Source organism: Amia ocellicauda, chromosome 6 (genome assembly GCF_036373705.1).
Source record: "Amia ocellicauda isolate fAmiCal2 chromosome 6, fAmiCal2.hap1, whole genome shotgun sequence".
Taxonomy (NCBI): Eukaryota; Metazoa; Chordata; class Actinopteri; order Amiiformes; family Amiidae; genus Amia; species Amia ocellicauda.
The window spans coordinates 29,142,770-29,163,465 of NC_089855.1; the positions used below are offsets into that span (position 1 = coordinate 29,142,770).

The 20,696-nt window shown below is 37.6% G+C and overlaps 1 protein-coding gene across 1 annotated transcript; it reads left to right on the forward strand.

Moving 5' to 3' along the window:
* Window positions 1-4,533: 4,533 nt before the first annotated feature.
* On the forward strand, window positions 4,534-19,506 carry LOC136751302 (P2Y purinoceptor 8). Its single transcript, XM_066706791.1, has 2 exons — window positions 4,534-4,856; window positions 14,639-19,506. Exons 1-2 carry the CDS (start codon window positions 4,833-4,835, stop codon window positions 15,695-15,697), a joined length of 1,083 nt encoding a protein of 360 aa, XP_066562888.1. The 5' UTR covers window positions 4,534-4,832; the 3' UTR covers window positions 15,698-19,506.
* The last annotated feature ends 1,190 nt before the right edge of the window (window positions 19,507-20,696 follow it).

Below are 20,696 nucleotides of genomic sequence, written 5' to 3' on the forward strand. Positions count from 1 at the left end.
TCCAATGTGTATGTTAAGGCAAAGAACGAAACTATTAATCTCAGCTGGGAAGAGACAAAAATAAATCCCAGACAAAGTGAAACCAAATAAATGCACAAAACAAAAAGGAGATCTGAAATCCACAAACAATTCAAACATGCATTGAAGGCATTGAAATAAACTACTGAAACAATACATAAACAGTTCATTAGGTATTAGGTTTTTTATTGCATTTTATACTTGATAACATTTGTACTTACTGTGGCAGGATATAATGCTGTACTAATCTATTTTATTGTTTTTATAGATGCATGCAGATAATTTATTTCATGGTGCTGCTAGGGTGGGGTGCAGCTTATCTGTGAAAGGGACTTCCCACAAAAACCACATGATGTTTTATGCCATGCACGGGGGAATTCTTGCAAGTTTTGCTGAAAATGGTAGAATGTAATGCTTTGCCATTTCTGAGGAGTCTTTCTGGAATCCAAACCCTGCTGTAGACTTAGGTCAGTGCCGGTACATTGTTTCATTATACCACTGCAACAGACTGGACTGTAAGGTATCAATAGAAATGTCAGTAGTTTTGTAAATCAGCATTTGTATTTGCAAGATTACGACATTTTACAGTAGCGTAGACAGCAGCTGAGAATATAAGACATAGCAAAAACAACTTGTCTTCTGAAACAGCAGACTTCTGTTCATAGAGTGAGGGAAAAAAATATTTGATCCCCTGCTGATTTTGTACGTTTGCCCACTGACAAAGAAATGATCAGTCTATAATTTTAATGGTAGATATATTTTAACAGTGAGAGACAGAATAACAACAAACTGACAGTTATTTTGTGTTTCTTCCATTTGCGAATAATCGCACCAACTGTTGTCACCTTCTCACCAAGCTGCTTGGCGATGGTCTCGTAGCCCATTCCAGCCTTGTGTAGGTCTACAATCTTGTCCCTGACATCCTTGGACAGCTCTTTGGTCTTGGCCATGGTGGAGAGTTTGGAATCTGATTGATTGATTGCTTCTGTGGACAGGTGTCTTTTATACAGGTAACGAGCTGAGATTAGGAGCACTCCCTTTAAGAGAGTGCTCCTAATCTCAGCGCGTTACCTGTATAAAAGACACCTGGGAGCCAGAAATCTTGCTGATTGATAGGGGATCAAATACTTATTTCCCTCATGAACATGCAAATCAATTTATAACTTTTTTGAAATGCGTTTTTCTGGATTTTTTTGTTGTTATTCTGTGTCTCACTGTTAAAATACACCTACCATTAAAATTATAGACTGATCATTTCTTTGTCAGTGGGCAAACGTACAAAATCAGCAGGGGATCAAATACTTTTTTCCCTCACTTTAGATAACATCTATACATGTCCACAGCCAGGCATGGTACACTCTCGGTTAGCAGGTTTTCACTGGGTATACATTTCAATCATACAATCTTTAAAATATTATTTTCTTATCTATTTTCCAAATGTCAAGAACCAACACATATATTGTGAGACACCTTCCGCTAGACTTTCTGAGGCGACGAAAGGTGCTAAAATGTGTGAGAGCATGATAATGAGACTGCTGCAGGCAGGATATGCACAATGGAGCTGCAAAATAATTTTCTCTAGCAAGGTTTAGAGTGACCATGCAGAAAGGACCCAAGAAAAGGCTAAACTTTCCAGACTTCTCTGGAGTTCCCCTCGTCTGTCTCTAACACATACCACAAGTCCTTAGTCCCGGGCTTCAGAGCCATCGCACTTGACACAGGCAATAGAAAGAAAGTATGCGCCCTAAGAAACAAAGACAAAGACAAAGAAAGTTCAGTCAATAAAAGGGAAATAAGTGTAGTTCATAAGACCATTCAAAAACTCGCTGACATCCTGTTACAAAACCACATTTTGTTTTGGGAACACAAGGAAAATCAGGGGGTTAACTTTACCACAAGACCACAGGGCCTGGAAACACACTTGTGAAACCTCAGGCACTGCAAAACAAGGCCAATCATGTGCCTGACACAGTTTAACAACACATTTTACAACACCCTTAATATTGGAAAAAATAAACAAGTCATGAGTGTCACTTATTTGTGTCACGTTCGCACGCCGGATATTAAATATTGTCCCTGAGCAACGTAGAGCAGCAGGTTTTTCCAAGTCTCTCCAAATCACAAAATGAACTGGGAAGAAGTGTATAGTTGATTCTATTAAGATGATAATGCACTCTAAACAGATAGTTAATGAGGTGTGAAAACCTGATGACACAGCAGCTCTTTGTGATCAGGACTGGGGACTGAGGATGTATTCCTTGTCCCTAAATTATTAATTAAAAAAAAAAAGACATGCTTGTGTGACAACGTACACAGAAATGGTTTATGTGAGTAGGGAGAAGTGGAAACTGTGAAAGCAAAGCACTGAGAGATGCCATATTTTTATTTGTATGGATATATATATGTATGTAGTGTAAGTCATTACAAAATGAAACCAAAATGTGTGGGAGTCTGTGCTTGTGTCAGTTGTCGTAAGTAGTCCATCACAAGGCCTCTCAAGTCATAAGGAGGTGAAGCTCAGGTCGCCTTCTGACCGAGCCCACAATGGACGTCATACGCTGAAGGTGGCATTCCTTCTTCAGTTCTGGGAATTTTCAGTTTCACTTCTCTTGGTGTGTGCCAGGGCAAAGAACAGAAAAACTCACAGTGTATTAAACTGTTGCTCTTCTTATTATTTTTTCTGGTTTCCTCTAGCAGATCTCTCAATCCAACTCTAACAAAACCTTTATTAAATATTAAAGCAGTGACACATGCTAATATGTGGACAAAGGTTAACAATTGGCTATTGTTTTAGTTAGCTGGTGTGGTGTACAGGGCGAAAACACAGTTCTCCACTCTGTAATGTTCAGTACTTTCCTCTTAATAAAGGGTTATTGAGTTCAAGCTCCGGCTTCCCCGCGATTTCAAAAATGGATGGATGGATAGGTGTTATTTGGTTTTTAATCTTTATTCATGAGTATTTAAGGGAAAATGGGGGGTGGGGGAACATAGAGACTGAAAACATAATTATTATCAGTTAATATGGATGATACTCAATGGTCAAGTTTAATTGAGTGAATTGTAAGTTGAAAAGCAGTAATTGTACTATACCATCATGCCACTAGATTCATGGGCACACTACTGTCAACTGTAATTCACTAATAGTCATTTTAGTGATAAATGTTGGTAATTGTGTATATTGCCTCTTTATCTAATGCATGTTGGGATAGTGCCCTCAACTTAGAAGCTATACGAGTCCAATGTAGTGTAAATATGGGGTTTAAGAACTGGTTAATGTAAAGAAAACACGTCATACTGAGAATAGGAGATACCTCAGACTGAAATTAAGTTCACAGAGGGGATCCACAGCAGTCCATATTAGGGTTTCTGCAATTTCTGCTTATATGAATTATTTAAACTCCAGTATATTTAGTAAAGCAGTCAATTGTACTGTTGGCACTAAAATATGTGCATATGTCTCAGCAGCACAGCTTGTACATGTGGACAATATACCGATATGGGCTGACACCTGGCAAATGAAATGAGTGAAGATGGGAGACTTGACAAAGATACAAGACACTGTGGAGCTAGAAAGGGACTTTACTGATGTTTCTTGATGCTGCTGCTGCATCCACTCTTGTCCATTGTTAGGAACTGCTACAGAACCAGGAAAACGGGAAGAGAGAAAAGCACATTAGATCACTGCTACAAGGATAATCCATTGTTCTCTCTCGCTGAACTTCCCTGTAGTTACCTGGTTGGCGTAGCTTTCTGGTGGCGGTGCACTCCCTGCTTTTATGTGACTGGGCTCTGGAGCGGTTGTGTGAGAGGAGGGCAAGGTGGGCACAGGAGGTGAAGAAGGGACATCTACAGTGGATGAGATTGAGTGTGAATGTGCATCTACTTACTGTGATGGTGTGAAAGATTACTGTGCTAGAGTTTAAACACTGGAGGGCACTGGAGGGGGAGATCTTCAGGAGAGCCACCAAGGTAAAAGATACAACTGTCTTTTCTCTTTTGTTTATTGTATTCCTGTATTTCTAGAGTCTGTATTTATATTTATAAGAGGGTGTTATTAGTATTTTTATTACTTAGTGACTCTTTTATTCATTTTTAGGTAGCATTTTCAAGTGCTAGTGATATTATAAATATATATATATATATATATATATATATATATATATATAATATTTAAGGAAGAAATAACACAATTTTGTATGTACCTGGTGCATTTGGGTGAACCTGCTTGGGAGGCATAAGGGTGGTGTTGAGGCTCCTCAGGCTCAATAAACTTTGGGGTGGCATAGCCAGAGACCTAAAGAGATTGAGTGTCACTACCACCTGTGCCAATTACACCTGTTATTATACTATTTCTAACTATGTAAATATGTATTGCTGCTATTTATTGAGAAAGGTGCTACACAATAAAATAAAATCCAGGATGCCGTTGAGATGTGTTCTATGAACCTTAACTTCTGCTTTCTGTGTTTAGTCACATATTGACACAATGATGACACAAATTGAGAAAGCCAGTGTACTAGGGTGTGTGTGAAAGAGCTCCGTTAATCTGCTAAAGCTGGACGGCCCAAGTGAAGAAGACAGTTGGAGCCTCGTATCTGGGACGGCTTTAAAATCTAGAAAGCATCCGATTTAAACCTTCGTGCCTCTTGGCTGCGGTGATACAGGCAGTACGACAATGAGTTAAATATTTTCACATGGGAACCAGACTTTTAATGTCCCTCCCCCTTGCCAACTGACAAAAATCTGTCATCATTTCCTGCTGTAGTATTTATAATACGTTTGAAGATCTAGCAAAGTGATCCTCACTATCTTGCATGTGCTCACAGGGCGCTATAGAGGTAAGCAACCTTCACCTGTCCCTTTTCTGCAGCATTTAAAGCAGGAGTATGTTAGATTATTGATATTGAATTTGGAAGATGGAATAATGTAAATAATGTATGACTGTGTGAAGAATAAAACCAAAGATCCCTGCTGTTGTAGTTCTTGCACATCCAGATTTAACCTTTGCAGAAAGGTAACTATAGTGTTTTGGTGTGTGGGTGTGTAAATGCATGTGCATATACTTGCCTTCTGATGATAGCGGGAGGATTTCTGTACTTCAATGTTGTGTTTTATAGCGCAAAACCACAATACAATGATAAACAAGTGCTCAGGTATTACAGGACCTCATAAGTAGTGATCCAGGTGGAGTTTAAGGTTATTTGCATAGGCATTGTGTGTGGTTGCTTAAAGACATGGGCTTTTTCTTTCTCATCTCCTTGACTTGCACAAGCAATTGATTCAACCTTTCCATTATGATTCATGTAAGTAGTGCTTTATTTGACTCCTGTCAGTGCTGATCTAGAACATATGCAGATAAAAACCTAAGGTAGAATTAGGAGCCATATTGTCAACCTCTGAATGGGATCAGGTTGCGAACAGAAATTAATATAAAGTTGTTTGGTTGGGATTAAACTGCTTTCTTTACTGATCAAACAAAATCAGTGAATTTTCTTTGACTTATACTGATGTACATGATTCATTTTCAGTTTCCTCCTGTAGTTCTTGTACCCAGAAATGCTGTATATGTTTTCATGTTCTGAACAGAATAATACCGCTATTCTGCAAAAAGAGGAAGCTTCATTTTTAAGCACACACAAAAACAAATCATACCTGCAATATATAAACAATTTCGCTCTAATAAGACTAAATTAGAAAGTTGCTGTTCTGGTATATTTCCTATTTTGTTTCGCTAAAACAACAGAGCATGTGAGTTTTTATTCTGACAATTATTTACACATGCATGAGTGAAGACCTCACGAGAGTCAGACTAACAGAAGCCTGGATTGATTCACTTCGGCACACCCGCCAAACTCCAAAGCCGCAGGGCGTGTATGAAAGACACTTCTGGTGAACATGTACTCACCATAAGTAGACCTGTTTGGAATTTGTGGTTGGTAGATGAGTCAAAAGCCAGACACTAGTAAAAACATATGTACAAGAGTTGGACAACTGTCTACCAAAACCGCTTAGTCATTAAAAATGTATTATTGTTATTGTTGTTGTTGATGTTATTTGTGTTGCTATGCTTTATCTCTTGGAAGAGCAACAAAAGTCAAGAATGGTTGTATATTCGTGCCATGAATTAACCACAGTCGAGAAATGTCTTTACCTCGAAACAGGCACTGGTGGTTAAAGACTGCGGTAGGGAAGAATGCAAGATTGCCCTAAGAGCTCTAATGGTGCGGCCTAATTATCTTTGACATCAAAATGAACTCCACACATTTTATAGAAACATGACAGGTAAAGAATGGCAATTGGTATATAAAGAATTGCCTTTGACTTAGATAGCATTTGTGACTCTAACTCAGGTAAATTGATTTGCTTTCTACTGCAGCTGTCGTGTTCAGATGTAAATTTGACATATCCTTTACTAGGCATCACATTTATGTATTTATGTATCTGGATAAGATTCAGCACAATGATTAAACCTTCTCATTGTTGCCCAGTGCTTGTGAAAATGCTTTCTGTCACCTGCAAGTGGTTGCAATGAAAATGGTTTGCAAGCAAGCACCCATGTGTTTTTGGTGGCAGACAATCAGTGAGAGACAGACATCTAATCCTAGCATGGAGGGATTTAAATAAGCAAATTTGAGCAGCTGTTTAGCCTTAGGTGCTGGTATTAGTTTTAGTTTGGTGTGACCTAATTTTGGAGAATGTTGGAGATGATAAGATCTTTCTGACCTGTTTTTAAGGGGAATAACTGGAATCAAAAGTGTGAGGTTACCCACACAGACTATACGTTGTCTATGTAATCAATGTATCTTCTACAATATACAATCTTTTTAAAGCATACTAGCCTACGTATAGAGATATCTGGAGACTAGAGTGTGCTTATTTGAAGTTCATCTCAGCCTCTTGCAAGCTTTCCTTTATTCTAGTGCATACTGTGATGCACTGTGTGTTCTGACACCTTTCTATCAGAACCAGCATTCACTTTTTCAGCAATTTGAGCTACAGTAGCTCGTCTGTTGGATCGGACCACACGGGCCAGCCTTCGCTCTCCACGTGCATCAATGAGCCTTGGCCGCCCATGACCCTGTCGCCGGTTGACCGCTTTTCCTTCCTTGGACCACTTTTGATAGGTACTGACCACTGCAGACCGGGAACACCCCACAAGAGCTGCAGTTTTGGAGACGCTCTGACCCAGTCGTCTAGCCATCACAATTTGGCCCTTGTCAGAGTCGGTCAGATCCTTACACTTGCCCATTTTCCCTGCTTCTAACATATCAACTTTGAGGACAAAATGTTCACTTGCTGTCTAATATATCCCACCCACTGACAGGTGCCATGATAACGAGATTATCAGTGTTATTCACTTCACCTGTCAGTGGTCATAATGTTATGGCTGATCGGTGTATTTTAACTATATGAGCATTGAGCCAATTGCACCCCCCCTTTGCTCTTTGTGAGCTATAAATATATCTACAACTTCCTCCAAATTTGGCCAATTACAGCCAAAGAAACATCAGCAAAAGGTATTCTTATACAGCTGTACTATAAAATAAATCTGCCTGGATATATCTTTGTGTCACTATTATGACTGAAATTCAAAACAAATCAGGCTCTCATGTAATTCTGTCACATGCAACATGATCCGCTTCCTCCTTCTGACTATGCTGTTCCCTAGCCAGGTTTGTTGATTTTAAACAAGTTTCTCTGCTCATCTCCTTGAAAACATTTAATTTTAACTTGTTTTATTTTCATGTCTTCAGAAATTCTTAATCAGAAGCTTGTCAGGTGGTTCAACTCCAAAACAATCTCACAATCAGCATCGGGTTTGTAATTTTGTAAAGGTAGTTTTCATTTAATCTAGCCTAAATTACTTCTCTTCCATAATAAAAGGAGTAAATATGTATGACTAGTATTATTGCTGTCCCACTGGTTACCATTAGATGCACATCCCATGCTGAGATAAATATAAATAATAATCAGAAAAGCAAAACCCTTTTGCTCAGAATTGAATGCTTCACCATTTAGGCTTTGAAATTCTCAAACTCAGATGAAGAGTTTACCCACTTCCTGTTATTTTTCTGTTTCTTTTTATGATCATTTTCTTGCAAGAAAATCAGCTGCATTATTTTAAAGAAAATTAATTAAACCAAGTCCCTCAATGTTGTGTCTGTAGTGAGGACATTGCACACAAAATGCTTGTGGTTTCAGTCAGAATAGTATGTTTCATTATATTAAAGATGCAAAGGAATAATGCTTCACGTGAACAATATTTTGAATGCTTTGGCTTAAACAAAGAATGTAAACACATACACACACACACACAAACATTTTTTACCTTACCATTTGAACATGTAGGACTATAGGTTTTGGACTCTAATGGTATATATTTTAAAAGTAAATTCCCCCCAGCCTTGTGGATGCACATTTTTTAACTGAAGCATGTTTCTTGCATTAACTTGATTAACACAATTGAATGCAATTAAAACATGATAAACAATAAACCATCCAAAAAGAACTCTATTGTCTATTACTTTGGCCTAAATACTCACTACTGCAATTAGCGTCGTCCCAAATGGTACAGAAAACGGACTGCATTGCATTTAAACCTGCTTGTCCATGTCCATTTTTTTAAAGAATGGCATGAGTATACTATTAAACTAAATAAAAAGTCAGTTTGACATTAATAGCATCAATCAGCACGACTTCCAGCTGGACGATAATCTAAAATGTTAAACGGTACAATGGCATTGTGTTTCTTCACTTTCTTCTAACTACTTTTGAAGAGAATATTTCCACACCTGAAAACAGATCACTATATGAAAATGTATTGCTAATGAATATAAGTTATATTTATACTTTCTTCTGTTTCTCCGGTTAAACAATATAATAATAATAATAATAATAATAATAATAATAATAATAATAACAAATCAGTTACCTTTTTGATAATAATAATAATAATAATAATAATAATAATAATAATAATAATAATAATAATAATATATTTTGAATTAGTAGTAATTATAGTATTACTTTCCAAAAAGGTATCCAAAGAAAGCCTATTTTCACCCGTGATAATGCTAGTCAGCCCTTTTTGTTACAACGACCCTTCAACATTACTCCATAGGCTGCACACTCCTCATTTAAAATAATCCATTTAGCAGGTTTCCTCTTTATTCTTTCTCCTTATGCTTTTTATGAAGATGAAGTTATTATTGTAGAATGTTTCATGATGAAAACACACAGAACTTCTGGGTTACGGATGAAAAATCCATTCAAAATGCCCACAGAGAGTCTCATGTTGGCCAGGCGTCTGATTCATGATTACAAACTCATTATCTGATATCTGATAAAAACTATAAAATACAGTTATCTCAGTAGGCGAGGCTGCTGTCATCTATGTATCATTATCATTCATCGACTCAAAATGGACCTTCTCACCACTAAACTTCAGTTCACTGAGGAGAAAGGTGCGACGGGTGTATCCTTATGAGATATTACCACAGCGAATTTGCACAGTAATGTGATGGTTTTCCCATGCCTTTATTTTCCTGGTCATGGTTAACGATAGTCTGTATCATGGTTTCTACACTGCACTGTGGTTTTGCTGTGCTATATTGTGCTATATTACATTTGCAAAAGCTACTGTAAAAATAATTATTCTCCCAAGCAGTGAAGTCAATAAACTAAATTTCTACTTCACGGTAGTGTGGTTCACCAACTTATATCACTCATTGTGTTTCCTTAGAAATGTAGACATTGTTAGGGGCAACTAGAGAGGAACTTGTTTCCAACAGAGGAAATCATAGCAGATTAAATTAAAATAGAGCAATCAAATGTAATGTACGCATGTGATGTTTTGGTTTAAATATGTAGAACCTCACTTTATGAATGAATACGACTACAAAAATATAAAGAGAATTAAACAATACTATAGTTTAATGCAGGCAAAATACCAGAGCAAGATGAATGTGTATAATTTTATTCTTCTCTGTGTTAAACTGTGTACATCAAATGAGATCAAAATCAACTTTCTTCATAGACATTCTCCAGTGTCAAATCCTTTTGACACGAATTAGTGTCATGCTACTGTCTCCAACAGAAACAGAAAGCGCCGAAATCTGATTTAAGGGCTTCTGTAGCAGCAAAAGTACATTCACATATTATACATATATGTAAAGAGTTTGCTTTATTGTAAGCCAAAACTTTTAAGAACTTTAGAGAAGGATAATTGTACTTACCGAACATCTATCTACAACCTAAAGAGGTATATTCTGTTAAAATAAAATAAAAAAAATCCAGTTTCCCAGACAGTGATATCTTGATAAAGAGCCTCTTTAAGTAACTTTCTACATGTGACAATTACAGATTACAGTACTCACAGTGAGCTTCACGCTGCCATACAACTCACAGAAAATGTGCTCAGGGTCGCAGTCCAGCAAGTTCCTCTGTATCATCAAAGGGTTTTCTTTGCCCAATTAAACAGACGGTGCTCGATTCAATTAAACCACGTTCCCACGAAACTCAATTGTGATCACTTTGCACGAAGACTGTGGTGACTAGTCCCCTAAATTCAGGAATGGGAATAGTTTTTAAGCTAATTTCCAAGTATTAAGATACATTGACACATTTAGAAGCTTTAGAAATTCTCAACAATCCAAATAAAAGAGTAATAAGTGACACTAAAAATGAAGCTGGAGCTTTTAAGTCCCAACATGAGAATTCACGTAAATGTTTTGTCTGCAAACTGATTCACTGCTTACACTGAATCACCTGAATCAAAAAAACATAACTCACTATAGCATCACAGTTATTCAGAACAGTACCTTTGCATTTTTCTCTTTTTAATAATGGAAAAACCCATGTTCTGTAGAGGTGGAGTACAATTAAGAATGGTAATGAAAGTACACTGATTTACCATAAATCTTCAGATTCATGAGTGGGATGATTTTCTGCATTTGTACCCAAGTTGCTAAGTGACTTATGACTCACAAGTAACCTTTAACACACATAAGGTTGCCATAAAGGTTGTGTTAGGTATATATATATATATATATATATATATATATATATATATATATATATATATGTATGTGTGTATGTGTTATAATTTATTAGTTTGTGGATTTAATAACTAATGATCCGTAGAACATTTATTGCAGCAGGAAAGAGTTGCTTCTACGCACCACAAGCGTTATGTGATGACATTTCTTTTTCATTTGTAAATAATTATAAATCAATGTACTATTCACTAAATTTAGACTAAATATGTTTATTAAACATTTTCAAAAACAGAAATACTTCTGCCTTCAACTTAAAAATTAACCTCTTATTTATTTATTAACCAGTTTACAGTTTCCTGTTTAAGTACTACCTTTTTCACAAACTATATTGCAAGGGGCTTGGTCTTACAGAGAACATAATAAGTTGAATTACTGTGTGTTTATTTTAAATGCCCACCATTGTAATCCTTAAAGTGTACATCTATTTAATTCACCTGGAATGATCTGGGATTTCATACAGAAGTGTTTGAGTCAAAATCAATGGAGGAAGACGCACTGACTTAAATAGCTCTTTACACAGTTTATATATTGCAGAACTAATTCAATAAGTGTGTATAATTAATCTCACACACCTGACCACTGACCAGTTTGTTAATGCATTCCATTTAATCAAAGGTCAGGGCTGATATAATTTTTTTGTTTAAAATACATCTTCATGCAGTACTGCTTTAATCTTGGTGCTAATATTTTCTCTGATGAGGAGAGGCAGATTATATATTGGAATTCTAAGGTGTCATCAATTGATGTCTGGATCAATTTAGATATATGATTTTACATTACAAAAATATAACAATGACAAAATAAAGTAAAATAACATTTTCCCAGGATTCTATGGACATTCATACAGTTAAAAATGAAACTTTTGCTGATTCATATACAATGTACCAGGGGATCTTTTTTTTATGTTTAATCATTTGAACTATACAGACTGTTTAAAGGATGTGGTTATTTTCGAATGCACCTATGAACATCTGATCAATGTCAAGTGTCTTTTGAATGTATGTACTTTGAAGGAAACACTTGAAGTGTGATTTAAAAAGCTGAAACATGAAAGTCTCTCTGAATTTATAATTTGGTCCAAGTTGCTTTTAATCTGTTGGGAGAGCTGATTTATGCAATACGGAGGCCTAGTTGCATCACATTGCAATGGCTTTCATTGACCATGTTTACATATGTCAGATTGACCGATGGATCAAGTAATATGCTTCCTCAAGTCTGACACTCATCTGGAGAAGATCTTGTTTGTAAAGTGTGAGAAAGGGGTTCCTTTTTTATTTTGACCAATTCAGAAGTCAGTCAGCGTGCCGTTGAGCAATACTTCAACAATAAAGGAAAATGTGATGAGGGCAATTCTGATTAGTAAATGTATTTATTTTTTCTTAAAGAACAGGCACCACCACAATGAGTAGTTCATGAGAAGTGCAATTCTCTTTATAGTCAGGTTTAAAAGGCTGTCTTTAATCCACAAGCAATTATGAATACACACATGATTTATCACTGTGATTTTGTTTTATTAACAATGCTGATTACATCAAAGACAGGTCGTATCAGTCAGAAAAACCTAGAGTCCTGTCTGTTCCCCTGAAAATAATAAATACATTACAATATGTATAGACTTTTTTTTTTTTACCATTAGAAAGGTGGGAATATGCTCATCTAAAATGATGAAGTGAGACTGATGCCTAATTTTTGGCTCTCAGATAACGTTAATTAAATTATACTTATTTATCAATTATTTACTTTCAGAGTAAGTTGAACAGCTACTCAACACAAGCAAAAACTAAGGATTTCAGATGATTGAACTTGAAAACATCACTGAATTGAAAAACTACCCTGGTCAATCACCAAACTAAAACAATATTTCCTTGTACTTTAAGCCTGCAATGGGAGACAAACCTGGTTCAATTCTAAAATACGCATCATCATACCATTTCAGGAAGCTTGTTTTAGCTCTTCTTGCCAAGTTAATAAGTATTTATTTGATTTAAAGTTTGTTTTTATAGATAAGTTGTAACATTAACTCACTTGTTTGGAATTGTAGGAGCTTTCTGGATGGTCTTTATGTTTATGTTTTTATGTTTAGAATAGTGTCATAAACTGGTGTTATCTTTAATTACACCTCTTAATCCTTTTAATGGCTAACGGAATAACATGTTTTTAACACCTTTGTTCTAAAAGCATAGTAGTGGAGTGGTGTGGGTGAAAGGGAAATTTTAATGCTTAATTTAAGCTTGGGCATCTTAAAAGGTGGAAATGTAATGGAGGCTGAAATATTCATAAAGCGTTTTACACCAATTCACATTTTCCGACACCTGTTCGGCATTTAATAAAATACTAATGAACGTTAGTGTACTTAAATCACAGCTCGTAGAGCTGCATTTATGAAGATGTTGTGTTTCAGTGACTCATGCACTGGGTTGTTCATTTGTGCATTCACATGTGAAAAGCAACAGTGTAGGTCATTGTGATTCGGCGTACAGCCTTTGATACACATGGGCCTTGGTTTCAGGTCTCTGTATGTTTCAGAAATGACAAGCGCTGATTGCACCTTGCAAGGGTTTCTGTGTACTCTGAGTAAGATCAAAACTTGGGTTTGCACAGATTGGCCAGACTAAACTCTGGAACTTTAGCTGTGCAGGGAGCTGTGAACCCTCTTGAATCGCTACATCACTGACAAGTATTATATGCTTTGGAGGGACGACATACAGTGGCTATAGGAAGTTGTCACGTGTTGTTGTGTTACAACCTGAAATTTTGATACAATTAAATTTTTGTTTCCCTTGCATCACAATTTCAGGTTGTAACACAACACAAATGTGAAAAGGTCCAAGGGGTGTGAATACTTCATTTACATGGGACACACTACATACACACAGTCTTACCATACATTTCTGTATTTCTCTCCAAATGCTCGTTGTGTTTTAATAAATGACACTGACTACTGCAGGACACTCACATTGGTATGGAATATAAAGTATGACCTGAAATACCTTAAAGTCTGGCTGATAATTGTATGACAATTGAAGCTGAAATAACCATTGCATTGCATTGCATTGCACTTTTTAAGCACAAGTATTTCTTTTTAGCATGCATTTTATTTGATTCTCCTCTTTGTTGATTTGTTTTGGCTGTTTTCCTTGGAATATCCAAAATGGTTTAAGAAGAGGGTCCTTTTTTCAGAAAAATTGCATTACTTTTGGCTTGGACATTTGCTTTATGATTTCCGACCCTGGACATAGAGAACTCCATTTCTGTTTGAGTTAAGGCTCTCCTTAAATCACCATTCTTAAAAAACAAAATCATGTGAGTTAGTCAGCAATTAAGCATGATACATGTTCAATTCAGTGAACTGTGCTTCTGGAGGACTGACGGGTATGCTGATGATGCTTGTTTCAACTCATTCTTTAAAGTACTGAATTTACCAAAACGCCTACAGAGCTGATCAGTATGACAGATTTCCATATTTGTATCAATTAATGTAGTGTGATGTTTCAAACCCAGAAGGAGGGATGGAAACCACTGTTCTAAATGTTAATCCCCATCTCCCTTGTTTCTGTTCACAGATCTGCATTCATTCCACCATGGACTTGAACTCCACTCAACTTGACAATGCAACCCTGGCGTTGTTTCAGAACAAGGAAGCCAGCACCGCCCTCTCTGTCATATATGTCATTGTGATCCTCATCAGCTTCCCAAGCAACAGTCTCTCTCTCTGGCTGCTGCTGTTCCGCACAACCCTGACTCCCTCCACCATCTACATGATCAACCTCACCATCACCGACCTGGTGATTTGCTTATTCCTCCCTTTCCAGATCGTTTACCAGCTCAATGGCTACAACTGGATCTTCGGAGAAAATATGTGCAGTGTTGTGACTGTCATGTTCTACTCCAACATGTATTGCTCCATCTTAACCATGACGGCCATCAGCTTGAGCCGGTACATTGGAGTGGTGTGCCCTATGACCTTTGAAAACCATAAGAACCGCTACGCCTTGATGGTGTGTCTAGCGATGTGGGTAGCCATCTTGATTGTTATGTATCCGTTAGAGAGGACTGACTTAACCTACAAAGTGAAGGAGCTGAACATAACTACCTGCTTTGACATCCTTAAAAAAAGCATGCTCCCGTCTATAGGTGCCTGGGCCGCCTTCCTTTTCACCTTGTTTGTCCTCCTCTTCATGATCCCTTTCATCCTGACGGTGTACTGCTACACCAGAGTCATCCTCAAGCTGCTCCACCCCAATCAGCAACAGGTGAACAGGGACAGCCAAATCCAAAAGAAAAGAGCCATACTTCTCGTCACCATCGTACTTTTTGTTTTCATCACTTGTTTTGCCCCCAACAACATAATTTTACTCACCCACATGATTGGAAGACTGTACTACGACAAGTCCTTTTACATGGCCTACAAACTGACCCTGTCCCTCAGCTGTCTGAATAGCTGCTTGGATCCCTTCATTTACTATTTCGCCTCCACCGAGTTTCGGAAAAAGCTCAGGCAGGTGCTGAACTTGCAATCCACCCTCAGTATTTTCTCGCAAGAGGAACATGAGATGATGGCGAGAGGGGGGGAAGTCGCTCTAAGGGGGGAAGACGCTCTAAAGGGGGAATTCAGTGCTTAGTAGAGCTTCTTTTCTCAGCGGACCTATAACTTAATCTCAAGAAGTCATGAGTAAGAATGAAAAGACAACTGTCACACTTTACTTGAATGTGGTACATCTTCATAAAGACATATAATGAAGTCCTCCCTAGACTCAGCATTTACATCTATTTAGGGGTTGGTGCTTCCACGTTTTATTATATTATAGGTTTAGTTCTGATTTCTAAACTGTGTCAGGAATCCCAGCATTAAAACAACACATCACGGGAACCTAGAGGACAGCAAAAGAGGGGTAAAGTCTTGATAAAGCAAACTCTGTATTCGACATGGAATGGTACATGAAAATTGAGAACAGTCTTTGTAACAAAAAACAAAGTAAAAAACATGCAAGAAAGTTGGAATTTAAAATGTGATTGTACCAAGTGTTTGGGGGGTTTCTTGTTGTTGTCTATCAAGGACAGAGGAGAACAGCATTATTGCAGCTTGTAATCTTTGTAGAGGTTGATCAAAACAAAACACAAAACAACGTATACTTTGGTCCCATTTCAAAATGTGCTTTTCCATTGCTCGAATGCAAGGAATGTGTTTGAACCCCAGAAAAGCTGAATGTCAGCTGTTAATAGCAGATATGTGACAATATATGAAGCATTAGTAAACTTGGTTAAAAAATATAAGAAAGGTGGTATTTGTCAATCAAATACAATTTTATTTGTAAGGACTGCTATTTCATAAGCCTTTCTTACCACAGCAAAAAACAAGTAAAATCAAGTTTAGATCCCTGCAAGTGACGATGAATATATACACTCACCTAAAGGATTATTAGGAACACCATACTAATACTGTGTTTGACCCCCTTTCACCTTCAGAACTGCCTTAATTCTACGTGGCATTGATTCAACAAGGTGCTGAAAGCATTCTTTAGAAATGTTGGCCCATATTGATAGGATAGCATCTTGCAGTTGATGGAGATTTGTGGGATGCACATCCAGGGCATGAAGCTCCCGTTCCACCACATCCCAAAGATGCTCTATTGGGTTGAGATCTGGTGACTGTGGGGGCCAGTTTAGTACAGTGATCTCATTGTCATGTTCAAGAAACCAATTTGAAATGATTCAACCTTTGTGACATGGTGCATTATCCTGCTGGAAGTAGCCATCAGAGGATGGGTACATGGTGGTCATAAAGGGATGGACATGGTCAGAAACAATGCTCAGGTAGGCCGTGGCATTTAAATGATGCCCAATTGGCACTAAGGGGCCTAAAGTGTGCCAAGAAAACATCCCCCACACCATTACACCACCACCACCAGCCTGCACAGTGGTAACAAGGCATGATGGATCCATGTTCTCATTCTGTTTACACCAAATTCTGACTCTACCATCTGAATGTCTCAACAGAAATCGAGACTCATCAGACCAGGCAACATTTTTCCAGTCTTCAACTGTCCAATTTTGGTGAGCTTGTGCAAATTGTAGCCTCTTTTTCCTATTTGTAGTGGAGATGAGTGATACCCGGTGGGGTCTTCTGCTGTTGTAGCCCATCCGCCTCAAGGTTGTACGTGTTGTGGCTTCACAAATGCTTTGCTGCATACCTCGGTTGTAACGAGTGGTTATTTCAGTCAAAGTTGCTCTTCTATCAGCTTGAATCAGTCGGCCCATTCTCCTCTGACCTCTAGCATCAACAAGGCATTTTCGCCCACAGGACTGCCGCATACTGGATGTTTTTCCCTTTTCACACCATTCTTTGTAAACCCTAGAAATGGTTGTGCGTGAAAATCCCAGTAACTGAGCAGATTGTGAAATTCTCAGACCGGCCCGTCTGGCACCAACAACCATGCCACGCTCAAAATTGCTTAAATCACCTTTCTTTCCCATTCAGACATTCAGTTTGGAGTTCAGGAGATTGTCTTGACCAGGACCACACCCCTAAATGCATTGAAGCAACTGCCATGTGATTGGTTGGTTAGATAATTGCATTAATGAGAAATTGAACAGGTGTTCCTAATAATCCTTTAGGTGAGTGTATATTATAAGCATTTTTGTATCATTCAAAGAAGAGCGTCAAAATAAATTACAGTAACATCAGTATATTTCTGCTATTAACAACATTAAGTACTAGTAAGTACTGTAGACTTAAAACACCTAAAAACGTATAGTATAAGACCCCGTTCACACTTACTAGGCCGGCCCTGGCGCCTCAAATTTAGTCCGGCTTTTTCCAGACACCGCGTTCACACTTGCGTTTAGGAGCCTCAGTGCGTCACATATGCGGCGAAAAGCGGCCTAAACGAAATGCATGCCGGGAATAAACGCATCTGCTCAAACACGCCAGTGACGCAGGACATTATGCGCTGTATTTATAATCACAGCTTATTAATATCGATTGGCTATTGATCGGTTCTATATTTTCTTTGAAAGTAATCTTAACCCTTTGCAGCCGAAGCTTTCTAAAATAATTAAAAATGTGCTGGTTCAATGGGGAATCTAATTCATACATTTCCCTTTTCCAATGTCTATCTTCGGTTCTGCAAGTGTAAAAGTGCTGGTATACAATTCCCCGAAAGCGAAGCACCTTCATTAGCACATCTGCATTAAATCACAGTAAATCGTGTGCATTAGTGTGCAGTCGTGTGCGCGGAAAGCGGCCTCTGTGACGCGTCTGTAGTTTTATATCCTCAGACAGCAGCGCTGCGCTCCTGCGGTTTCTGTTTTACCTTCATCTTCATCTTCATCCACATTGCAAACCGCGCTTTCATTTCTGCATCGGCCCAGTTTTACCTCTAACGCCGGCATTTGTGATTGTACTGCTCAGCTCAATATAACTGCATTTCGGATTGGATAGTAAACAGCTGGTCTCGTTTTAAAATGTATTGATTTGAATGGAAACCTGCTTCGGTTAAATTGATATCGTTTTAATGCAAAATGCGGACAATTAATAAAGTTATGGTCCCGTTCACAATTTCACAATGCAATTTCCACGTGTAGTTTGAACTATTTACATCATTTTAACTCATTACTTAGCATAGACCTTTATGTGAACCAGCGAAATGTATCATAGATCTATAGATCGATATGACATTCAAGCAATACAGAGTCAATACTGTCTGTGTCGGTGCACGCGTTTACTCTGAGTTTACTCTGAGTTTACTCTGTGTTTACTCTGTTAATTCTGTGTTTACTCTGAGTTTACTCTGTGTTTACTCTGTTAATTCTGTGTTTACTCTGAGTTTACTCTGTGTTTACTCTGTTAATTCTGTGTTTACTCTGAGTTTACTCTGTGTTTACTCTGTTAATTCTGCGTCTGACGCGCATCTATGGGGGCGGGGCTTGAGTTACATCACACGCTGACGCTCTCCACAGGCCAGGGCGGTATTATGAACATAGTATTATGCTGACCAAGTACTTTTTATATTATTATTATTATTATTATTATTATTATTATTATTATTATTATGTACAGTTTTTTTAATTATCTTCAGCACATATTAACCACTTACCATCAGCAACCATAAGGTCCAGACCCTTTAGGGTTATATGCTTCTTGGACTCAGTATTAGATAATATTTTTTTTTCACAGAGCTACTGTCTAGTGGTTTTAACAGGTGAAAATTAATGTTTATACAAGTGTTTATTTTTGTTTTCAATACAAACTTATGTATTATGTGAAAATGTGTTTGTTTTTTTCCGTTTCTACATTTTGTTCAATGCAAAGGTTGCATTAGTGCTTTTGTAAGAATAGCACCTTGAATGTGAGGTGAAAAAGCGTACACTCTCTATTTTTGCCCAAAGTTGTTTTTTTTAAAATAAACTTTTCATCAAATGTGCATACAAAGATGTGTATCTGTGTATCTCTTCAGGCCTTTAAACTGGACAGAAAGTCCTGTACATTTTACAGTATGATCTCAGTTTTCTTAGGCTTCTCTGTCTCTTTACATCAAAACAGGATGTAGCCTGGCTTCAACAGTAATAGTTATGCTGGTAAATCTTTCAAAGCAAGCAGAGTTGATGTTTAATATTCCATTTCCCCTACACCAGGGCACATTTGTAACATTTATTGTTTTTACATTCATTGGCCTACACTTTTGGGTAGATTAGATGCAATAATTACCCACCATCAGGGTTTGTTTACACAATAATATGAAGGCCAAAAGGTTTACCAGATTATAACAATTAAGTATAAATCCCAACATAATCTGAAAAATGTGTTTTTAGTAATAATAGTTACTCTGTTTGTGATGCCAGATTCTACAGATAAACAATTGCTTGCAATACAGACTGACAAATAAGGAACAGACACTAACTCAACACCATGCAATACCCATGCCCCACCCCACCCCACAAACATTCACTTTTATTTTTTTACTCTCAGGGATACAGCAGACCTCTTAAAATATAATTATTATTGTTGCATTATTAAATAAAAGCATCATGGGCTTTTATAATTTTCTATTGGCATTGATTTTATATACAATGTTTATTCCAGGGCACTTTTATAGATTATTGGCAATTCACCCAAATGACAGGATTTCACACACATGCAACACAAACAAATATCAATGAAAAACCCAGAACTATGTGGAAATACAAGTTCCCATTCCAAATACATTTACTCTTTAAAATTACATTCTCAGCCCGAGTTTGTCAGCCTTTACAGAATCAGAATTTATTGTCAAAATGACTAAATTATATGAATTTAGAAATTGCTAGTCTAGAAGCCTTCAACATTGAAAAATAGACTGGATAGGATCCTTGGATCACTCAGTTATTAATGGACACCAAACGAGCACAATGGGTCGAATGGCCTCCTCTCGTTTGTAAACTTTGTGTTCTAACATCAGATGCCTTCAACGTCTGCTCAGAATGACCTGGGAAGTCCGCATCCCCCATGTCAACAGCCGTGATCAGTCACAAACTATTAGCATGGAGGCTACCCTGGCCAAAAGACAACTCCGCTGGGTCGCACATGTGATTCGGATGCCAAAAGAACATCTGCCCTGGCAGGTCCTCTAAGATCTGCGACTC

Bases quoted from the DNA above. Each gene is read 5' to 3' on its own strand.
- LOC136751302 (XM_066706791.1), top strand. From the start codon at position 4,833: ATGTGCTCACAGGGCGCTATAGAG. The intron at 4,857-14,638 runs GTAAGCAACCTT...TTCTGTTCACAG, and splicing joins GCTCACAGGGCGCTATAGAG to ATCTGCATTCATTCCACCAT.